Source organism: Pyrus communis, chromosome 2 (assembly GCF_963583255.1).
Source record: "Pyrus communis chromosome 2, drPyrComm1.1, whole genome shotgun sequence".
NCBI classification, from domain to species: domain Eukaryota; kingdom Viridiplantae; phylum Streptophyta; class Magnoliopsida; order Rosales; family Rosaceae; genus Pyrus; species Pyrus communis.
The window spans coordinates 32,057,349-32,068,495 of NC_084804.1; the positions used below are offsets into that span (position 1 = coordinate 32,057,349).

Sequence of the window (11,147 nt, forward strand, 5' to 3'; positions counted from 1 at the left end):
TACATCGTGAATGTCATTAAGTATAGTACTGTAATGCGCAAATGGAGCAGGTAATGTGAGGAGAGTGCATTTTTGGACTCAACCCTCAAGCCATGAGCAGTTCAACTGCCTATTTGATCTTCATCAAGAGGCGCGTGATTTCATGGCAAAAGAATATATATGCATACTACCTTGCAAAGTTACGATCCAAGCCAAGGATTAGCAGGTCGTTATTCAAGTTGTTCAATTAATTAAATCAGATGATCCTGATTTCCAGGTCATACATAAAGTTTAAACTCGAGAGGCTAAAAATTCTTATTTTGTTTAGACTAATATGAATTAACTTCTAAAGAAAATAGGAGTTTCACCATACAACTAATTGAGGATATAAGAAGTTGTCCAACTATTTATAAACACATTCAAGGTTCATTCTTTCCCAAGGTGGATTCATATACTCTCAACATGCCCTCCTCACTCGTGGCGAATTTTCAAGCCGAACGGGTGGACAACACAAATGGAGTGATGTGGAGTACGTGTGACCATTGAATTTCACATGTATATACGTAAAACAAACTGTTCTTATACCATGAAGAAAATTTGGGTTTCAACCATAAAACCAATTGGTAACGTTGAGAGTAGCTTGGTTACTTATAAGCATATGCAATATCCCTTCTTTCTTGAATGCAATGAGATTCATACTCTTAACACTTTATACATAAAATTTGTTAAATCCATACAGTAGCAGTACTTAATTGAAAAAAAGTATAAAAGTTATATTACAAGGATTCAGACAGTACTATACCAAGGAATGGAAAAAAAAAAAAAGGAAAGGGGAGGGAGAAAGATTCAAAACTATTACTGGACCAATGTTAGTCTTGTTATTCAAGTGTTAGGGCCTAAAGTTGTTACCAGCAAAGCATAGTTGCATTAGAATAAGCACCTATGTTTTCCTTGCCTTGTACACTTCGTTTTTCATGTGTTAGTGGTTTTTTTTTATTTGTTAGGTACGTAAAAATTAAAATGTTCAATCGTGGGAGGGAGTCGTACTAACTAATCAAATAAGCAACTTGGTACGAAGTCTTATTCTATAAATTGCAGTCGAGAGGAGATCCAACTCGCAAAACATCTCAAGGGCGACCTGAAGGACACAGGGTGGATAGTTAGGTTTCAGACAAACATCTGAAAATGGGGAACTATAACAACAGGGGTTTCCTGGTCTTAGCTCTTGTAGGGTTTATTTTCCTGAGCAAGGCTAATGGCGCTATCCATTATTATGATTTCATTGTAAGTGCTTGCTACATATATTGCATGCAACTTTTTATTTTGAGAGGTGATATATTTGATTCTCGTTAATACCTAGTTCGAACCAAGTTAGTAACATTTGTCCAAGTCACTCACTCCTTAGTGTAATATGTCGGTGTATATAAGAAAATGTCTAATTTTTTTATATTTTCGGCATGGTAATACGGGAATTTTTTTTATATGCTTTTTGGCTTCTATTTTTGTGATAAATATATAATCAATGTTCTCAGATCTTTTCTGCGTATTTCACTCAACAATGTTATTGACTAGTTACTATGATATTGTGCAGGTGCAAGAAACAAATTTTACAAGGCTTTGTAGCACAAAGAGCATCTTAACTGTGAATGGAACTCTTCCAGGGCCAACCATCACTGTTAACAGAGGAGACATCGCTTTTATCAATGTCCACAACCAAGGATATTACGGTCTCACCATTCACTGGTAAACTTCACTTGCAGCCTCCCCTAATTGCAGACCAGCTAGCTCTCTGTGTGTGCGCGTGTTTTTTGGATATTGACCACAGTCATTGTAGTTGAAAGATAGAAAGCTTAGCTTGGTAGATATTTTACTAAAAATGAAAAAGAACGATGAATAATAAGTTCGGTGGAAAAATAATATGGATACTTGATAGCTAGCTAGCTAGCTAAGTTCATTTAGAATTTAGATCGATTGAGACTAATGAATAACTAATTAGTACAATGGTAGTGTAGCCCTCTTCACTTTTAAGTAGAAAGTTTTAGGTTTGAATCTTGTAAATAACAAGTCTGATAACACTTTGTTCCCTCACCCCACCCCTTAGAATATTATATATCATTCGACAGAAAATAAAAGAACTCAAGGACTGGAGGGTGAAGGAACACCTTAAACTTGGGTATTCTGACTTTTGTATACGTTAGATGAATTCCCATCAATAGTTAAAATTTATTTTTGTATTGTTGTGTATCCATAGAAGAATTTGTATGTATGGCTTTTATGGCTTTTAGCTTGGTTTGTTTTTGGTTTCTTAAACAAACACAAAAACAGAACCTACCAATTTAAATTGACTGCTCAATATGTTGTTTAATTTGTATAGGCATGGAGTGAAGCAACCAAGAAATCCATGGTCAGATGGACCTGAGAATATCACTCAGTGCCCTATTCAACCAGGAACAAACTTCACGTACGAAGTTATATTCTCCAGTGAAGAAGGAACATTATGGTGGCATTCTCACAGTGACTGGACACGCGCCACCGTCTATGGTGCCATTGTTATTCTACCGGCTGCAGGCACCACTTATCCATTTGCAACACCAGATGCACAAGAAACAGTCATTCTTGGTACTTTCACTGTTTTAATATCTATTTATATATGATATTCTCTCTTTTTAGATGTTTTTAGTTAAATGATGAATGTATTCAGCAAATCCATGTACCCAAGCCAAATCCTGTTTTTAGTATATGTGAATTTGAAATAGAGGGTCGATAACATCTGTATTGTGAAAGTGATTTATTTTTGTATGTCTAAATAACTTTATTGATTAATTGTTAATTGCAAGTATTTTACTGAATATAATATGAAAAGATTTATTTTTCGAGAATTTTAACGAAAAACTTCCAGTATTATTTACTTTAACGAAAAACCACATTTTTATACTAAAAAGTCAATCCTAATACTATTCACTTTACCCTTTATTTTATCCTTATAGTTAAAACTTAAAGTTTTCAAACCATTTTCATTAGTTTTCCTTCATTTATATTCCAACCTTCACGTTAATTTCTGTATTGTCAGATCTGTTCATTCTAGTATACGTACTTAATTTATGGTTTAGTGGTTAAGTAATAATCAGGGCTATCTGGTCTTATCACTTGTAGAACATCACATGATTCGAAGAATGACATGACTGGGATAGAACCTTCCAAAAGACATTCTCATTCTCTTTCTTTGTATTCATCGTTGGAAAGGCATTTTTATTTTGATGATCCGTTGAATAATTTTTTTTTTTTTTAATAATTATATTAACATACAAAAGTCGTTGTTTGTTAGTCTTTCTTGCGTTTGCTTACTTGCCTGCCATAACTACAACGTGATGTGGCACGCCAGATCAGAAAAAATGAATTTTCTTCTTATTATGAACAAATAAACCATTATTGTGGCCTTGTGGGGCAAAAATGTTACATCTTATAGTTGAACCATTGGATTTATCCTAGAGTAGGTAAATTATTAGATTGTAATACATATATTAATATTAAAACTAAGCATCCAATTTCGATCATCTGCCGGCAGGATCATGGTTTAAGGGAGATGTGATGGAAATAATAGAAGAGGCTCTCTCAACAGGTGGCGATCCAAACATTTCAGATGCCTTCACAATTAACGGACAGCCTGGAGATTTATATAGTTGTTCCAATGGTAAGACTAATTAAAGATCCAGCTTAATCTAGTTTATTATTATAAATCTTATCTTATTTATTCATTCTTTGTTATTACTATATATGTTTGTTCTAAAAGCAAGAGTTGTCGGTTTCCAATTAGAGTTGACGTTGAGGATGATAGTATATAAATTATAACACTACGATCCGCATAAATCATGAAGACTAGAAGTTGTTTATGTTACATAATAACATACAAAGAGATACAAAGAGATGCTCATTGGCTTTTCTGATTTCTTGTTCAGTTGGCAAAACATATTGAACGCTGAGTCGGAAGAAAACGATGAAAAATCATTATTCAAACTTCACTTTTTCTGTAACCAAATCACTATACATATTTGGTGCATGTGGTTCTTTATTTACATTGAAGTGTTTGTCAAGTATACAATAATTTTTTCATAAAATAAAAAATATTTTTTTTCAATTTAGTATGACTGCAATTTTTCGTATTGCTTAGTAGCTTGGGCTATTGAAGAAAAATTGCAAACCCTAATCTATCATCTTTGGTTAGTCAAAAAACCATCTTATAAAAAAGAACATCAAATTTCTTAAAAACTTAATAGACATTTTGATTTCGTCCAGAATAGAATATATATATATATATATATATATATATATATATATATATATATATATAGAGAGAGAGAGAGAGAGAGGAAATATATTGCATAAAAAATTTCAAAGGAAAACGGCTCCCAAAATTAAAAGTAAGTCTAGCTTTATTTGGTCTTTGCAAGTAAACATTAAGCGATAAACTCTCTATACGTCATCGCCAAAATAATCTCCAAAATTAAAAGTAAGTTTACCTTTATCTGGTACAGTACTTAGTGTTTTGATTCCTCCTAAACATAATATATTTCTGCAACCAACATAAACTTTCACATGCATCATCCGTTAGGGTTTGTAGTGATTTTTGTAAAACAAGTACAACTTAATGGATTTCGTGTTATTGCATGCAGAGACAACATACCGATGGATGGTTGATTACGGTAAGACCTATCTTCTTCGGGTAATTAACGCGGTGATGAACGAAGAACAGTTCTTCGCCATCGCGAACCACAACCTCACAGTCGTAGCACAAGACGCTGCATACATAAAACCTATAACCACCTCTTACATCATGATAACTCCAGGCCAAACCATGGACATTTTAGTCACCGCAAACCAACCTCCCAGCCATTATTACATGGCTTCTCATCCTTTTATGGATGGAACTGGCGTTTCACATAACAACAGCACCACCACTGCAATTGTTCAATACAACGGCAACTACAGCACCCCATCAACCACTCCCTTTCCAACCCTTCCGTTGGAAGCCGATGACACAGCTGCTGATAACTTCACTAAGCAAATCAGGGCATTGGCAAGCAAAGAGCACCCTATTGATGTCCCATTAAAAATTCATTCCAGGATCTATATGACTATTGCAATCAATGAAAGAATTTGTGCTAATTCTTCATGTAAAGGCCCGAATGGAAATGCGCTTTCTGCAAGCTTAAACAACGTCAGTTTCGTGATTCCATCTGTTGATGTACTGCAAGCATATTATCGGTACGTACTAGCTTTTTGTTAATTATTGGTCATTTTCCGTAATTATTAATTAAGTTGTGATAGCTGCTATTGCTACTATTTTCAGTCAAGTGTGTATGTTTTCCGGAATAGTAGGTTTCGGTTCATGAAGTTTGGTTCAATTAATTAAGAAATGCATTAATGCCTTCCAATGTGGGAGAAGTTTCTATAACTACGTATGGGAACACCAACCACATGTATCATTCTATGTGTGACAATAACAGTAGACATGGTTGATATGTTCCACTTTTAGAATATATTAACAGAACATTTATTTATGAGTTATAATTTGAATGAACTTATAACATCACATGACCATATTCTAAGTACATTAAAAAATTACGTAATTGCACTTTATATTCTGGTCAATGATGGGTGGACGTAACTAGTCTCATAAGAAATGGAGAAAAACCAAAGTAAAACTCCCATATTTGTCAATTAACAATTTGATTAACCTTATTTATTCCTAACAAAACTTAGATCCCTTATTTCTTAATTTGTACAGGGGTAACAATGGAGTCTACAGAACTAGTTTCCCAAACAAGCCACCTAATACTTACAACTACACTGGAGACGTGGGTAACAACACAATATACCCGAACTTTGGTACGAGGGTGAGAATGATCAAATATGGTGAAGGAGTTGAGATCATTTTCCAAGGAACCAACGTCATCGCACCTGAGAACCATCCAATGCATCTCCATGGTTTCAGCTTCTATTTGGTCGGAACTGGTGCCGGCAATTTTAACCATACAACATCGCCCAAGACCTACAATTTGGTTGACCCCCCAGAAGTAAACACCATTGCAGTTCCAAAGAATGGATGGGCAACCATCAGATTTAAAGCCGATAATCCTGGTAAGTTCTATAATTTTGAGCGTCACGCTATCACCGTCACTATGTCACATACATATAGTCTTTCTAATGCTAGTGAACGACTGTATTTTAGGGTCTAGTACTGATAATAAATACACAACGTCTTATGATATTGTTGGATTCGTAACACATATTGTGACCATATCGCTCTCTTTTATAACTACCTAATTAATGTGCATTTTACATGTTTGAGGTATTAAGGTGCTTAGTTAAGAGGAACCACGAAGCTAATTAATTGATTATGATTTTGCAGGAGTATGGTTTATGCATTGTCATTTGGAAAGACATTCCAGCTGGGGGATGGATACCGTGCTTATAGTGAGGAATGGAAAGACCAAAGAAACCAAAATTCGCCCACCGCCTGCTTACATGCCTCCTTGTTCCAAGTCTTAGATAATTTAAAATTCTTTCTTTTGCTTTCTTTTCTTTCATTGATCTCAATTTAAATTTGTGTATTTAACTTTTACTTGTGAGAATAATTGTAAGATTCAAGTCTTTGCCTTTGAGTGATTTTATATATATACTAGTCATCCTGATGTAGTATATGGTAGTTTAACTGCTTAAGACTGATATTATGATCAATATTTCCAAACCCAAACCTCCTTTCTATAGTAAACTGAAAATGTTAAGGAGCTACATGCATGGCTAGTACTGCTTAAGCCTAGAGTACTAGCCCGATATAGATGCTAACAACTTCAACCTTTTAGTTCTCAAATTCCATCTCTTTTCAGCTCTCATTTTCTTCTTGAATTGTTGCTTGATGATCAGAGTGTAGCAGTAATGTTCAAAACATGAAATTTGGAATCTAAGGAATAAAAGTGAAGCGATGGGTTTTGGTTGCTTTCGGCAACCATCGTTAATTAAATTCGAATTGGTAGATCACCATTTCAAATTAATTGGCTGCCACCTTTTGGTTTTGGCAGCAGCCACCCCTTGGAATTTATAGAGACTGGTTGTCTCTTCTTGGTTATTAAATAAGTGTCGTTGATCACTATTGCTTATTAATCTAACGCCTAGCATTTGTCCATAACATCACAACTCTTCGACAAAGAGTGGTGATTATTAATCAAAGCAGTGCTTACTGCTTACGAACAGGTGTTACACATTTTAAAGAGACACGAGAACCTCTATAAATAGAGGTTGTTTCCAGCATATTTGACATAACTAAAAAGTTCTCGTTCTCCTTGAAGAATCCCGCTGTTCTCTCTTTATAATATTCTTATACAGTCGTGCTCTCCTAAGGTCCTCCGTTTGAGGATCAAATGTGTATTACTCGAGTCCCTTGTAGAACTTCTTTCGGTGTTGGGTTGATTTTCGTAAGTGCAAGACGCAGATTAACAATAGTAATTGCTACGTAACTTGAATAGATATATTTGCACAATTGTAGTGAGGGAAAATGAAGTCTTAAGAAAAGCGTAATTACTGTAACTTGAAGCAAAACTCCTTCTAGCCATAACCCATAAACACTGAACAGTCTATTTTTTGTGATAACCTATATTATAGACCAACTCTACAAAAAATCAACCAAATCATAAAATCATTTAACAATTTGATTAAAGCTGGTGTTTAAGTGACAAATATGGTTCTTCTATCTATTAGATAACTAATAGATGACTAAAAGGTTTCAGATTTAGTTAAATCATTTAGTTAACTACATTGCAATGTTTTGGAATTGAAGGGAAAATCAAGAAGAAAGGATGAACAGAGGGATGACCACATAGATATTAGAGAGAAATAGGATTTTGTATTGATTGACAAAATGTAGATTACACACACTGTTTTTATAAGAGAAATCCTAACAACCTTACTAACTGTATTACACTTGTACCCTTAATACTCCCCCTCAATCTCAACTGGGGAAACCCAGTTTGAGATTGGAAGAACATCTGCAATCACTACTATGAAACCCAGTAAAACAGAAAAGCTTGAACCAACTGCAACCTTGATTATGCAAATATGGAAATTCTCTCGAACGTTTTCTGAATAAAGAGTTTGTTATAGCTGCAGAGCAGCAGCGAACATCAATCTGCCCCAAATTTATTCACTGACTCATTGCCCTGAACTCAATCTGCAGGCTCAGTAGGAAGCACGTCCAAAAGTCTAATATTCTTATGCCTTGTGTAGCTTCAATCAAAGAACAACTTCTTGTAAAGTTGTAACACACCCTCATGCCGGTTATAACAATTTCTTGCGGGTTTACCCTTCGTGGTATTTACCGTAAAAAATCTCATTCAACTTGGCTTCGGCCTTTAATATTTACAAAAACAGAAAATTAACAAACTATAGTGTGACATGGGCCTTAACTATAGCACCACAGGATCGCCCTTTGTGGATTTTACCAAAAATCAACTTCTTCGAACAATGGCATCGGCCTTCACAATTTCAACTGAAAATCTAGGATTACCCTTCATGGGATTTACTTACTCAAAACACGGGATTACCCTTTGTGGGATTTACCGTTAACAACTTCTTCTACCCTTCGTGGGATTTACCTATTCACATCATGGAATTAACCTTTGTGGGATTTATTGTTTCCAACTTCTTCAAACTTTATCCTATAACTGGACTTACTGTAGATTTATGCTAACAACTGAGTTGGTTAGAATCTGAAATTATAGGCTATGATAAGGAATATACTGCACAACTCCTTAGTTAGCACCTGAACACTCACTCCAGTAACCTTTGCTGAATCTAATAAATAGGCATTCTCAGTTAGCACCTGAACACTCACTCAAGGAACATTCTCATGCATCATCGTCTCCCAAAGCCTTAACCTCTCACAAGAATTAGTACCCCAACAAACCCCCCTGATTAGGCACATGACTTTGCGGGGTCAACTGTTGCAATGGAGACTTAGTCCCAATATATCAATCTATCCAAATCAAACACTCATCAAAATATTCACAAGAAAGATGAATAAAATCAAACATTCGTTCATCAGCAACTTGGCAACAGTCATCAAAAGATTCACAAACACTCACCAAATCAATCTTCAAGACATCAATATTATAGGACTGAGATCCGCAAAATCAAATCAATATTGAGGTTCTTAGTCCCATATATGTAGTTGCAATGCGGATTTTGTTCATCATATTATGGGACTGAACATCAATCTTCGTCGCTTTCCGAACACTCATAAGCATAACTCAGCAAATTAACGTGGCCGGAATCGATCTCCAAGACATCGTGCACCAAATCATATATCCTAAATATTACAAACACTGATCTTGAAGTAATGACCAATCTTGAGTCCAAATATCACACCAATATCCTAGAAAAGGTTCACAAGAAAGATGAACAAAATAGTGAACATTTTCTTATTGAAACATTTAATCAAACATATTATGTGCACTGTGAAAACCAGAAATCAAGAACCTGATAAGAACTTCAATCTTGAGTCGAAGAACACAGAGGAAGCAAACTAGAAACGTTGGCGAATCAATCTACTGACTAGCAACAACCATGGCTTTCCTTTCTCGCTCACACACACTTCTGGCTTCGACCTTTCTAAAGTGGGACGTAAAAGGGAAATGGCTATCGGCCTCTAACAATTATGCAATTTGAAGCAAAGAACTTTGACTGCGACACTCCATCAAACACATAGAGTGCAAATATGAACAAACCTGACAATTCTGCGAACCTTGAATCTGTACTTAAACTAGAAAAGATATGAACGAAGATCTTCACCTCCATTTCGATCACAAATTAGCAGAAGTCAGTTAAACGACGGTGAATTCACGATGTCGCTCAAACATTTATTGGGAACTTTGTAGATCTTCTTGTATCTGTGCATGTCAATGATCTGATTGAGATGAGCAACGGTGAGATGAAGGTGAGAGTTGGACTGAATGGGGAGAAGGTGATCTTCTCAAAACATCTTTCTCTTGGAACCTGGCAAGAACAAAGTTTAGTATGAAATAACACATGCGACTAAGCATTTACTGTTCTGTTGAGAGCCCATGTGATGGATTATGATCAAACTTCCAAAATCTAGTTTGGAATGATCAAAGCTTCATCTCTCTAGAACCTGAATTAAATCTTTATGTGGATTTAAGTTGTTGATGATGCCATCTGGGTTGCAATTTCTCTTGAAAAAAAAAAAAATAACCCATATCAAATCGCCAAGCGATTCTACTTCTCGAGAGTATGGACCCCTTCAAGAAACATAGCCGCCTGGAACACGCTGGTGGCACCAAGGATCTTCAAAAGAACGCTCATTCTCAGCCCATCGCATCAACAAAAACTGAGTAAGAAATTTATTCTGCCTTCTCTGATTCGAGGATCAGAGAAAAGAAGGAAATACTGAAGAACTTGACGAAAAATTCAAGAAAATATGAAGAGAAAATAAAACTAGAAAAATGAAATATAATTAAAAAAAATACGGAACCACCAAAATCAATGGCTTGAGCCTGGTGGCTCTGATACCATGTTAACTACATTGCAATGTTTGGGAATTGAAGGGAAAATCAAGAAGAAATGATGAACAGAGGGATGAACACGGAGATATTAGAGAGTTTTAGAAATAGAAATATGATTTTGTATTGATTGACAAAATGAAGATTACACACACTGTTTTTATAAGAGAAATCCTAACAACCTTACTAACTATATTACTAATTGTATTTCTAACTGTATTACACTTGTACCCTTAATATCTATTAGATAACTAATAGATGACTAAATGGTTTCAAATTTAGTTAAATTTTTGCATAGATGATCTTTAAAGGACAATCTAAAAAGTAAACAGTTTCGATCATTAAGCAACATTGCAAGGTGAGAAAGTTTGTTACTAATTCTTTTGGGTCCTCTTGAAATTCAATGAGAATATTAAGAAATCAAACCATCTTTGCAATTTTTTTTTTGTTTTTTTTCAATAAGGCAGTTTCACATTGTTCCAACTTGAATGCTAAATAGTCTTAAGGTGCAAGTATAATATACATATTTTGTAAACTAGGTGATGAGCGGATTTTATAGTATATATTTAACCCTATTCTTGGTATATTTTGGTTAAT

The 11,147-nt window shown here is 35.0% G+C and overlaps 1 protein-coding gene across 1 annotated transcript; it reads left to right on the forward strand.

Annotated features, from left to right (window-relative positions):
- The first annotated feature begins 630 nt into the window (after positions 1-630).
- LOC137727055 (putative laccase-9) lies at positions 631-6,528 on the forward strand. The gene is made up of 7 exons (XM_068465997.1): positions 631-1,263; positions 1,571-1,722; positions 2,354-2,598; positions 3,545-3,670; positions 4,650-5,241; positions 5,765-6,117; positions 6,389-6,528. The coding sequence occupies exons 1-7, from the start codon at positions 1,165-1,167 to the stop codon at positions 6,526-6,528; spliced, it is 1,707 nt and encodes a 568-aa protein (XP_068322098.1). The 5' UTR covers positions 631-1,164.
- Positions 6,529-11,147: the final 4,619 nt, after the last annotated feature.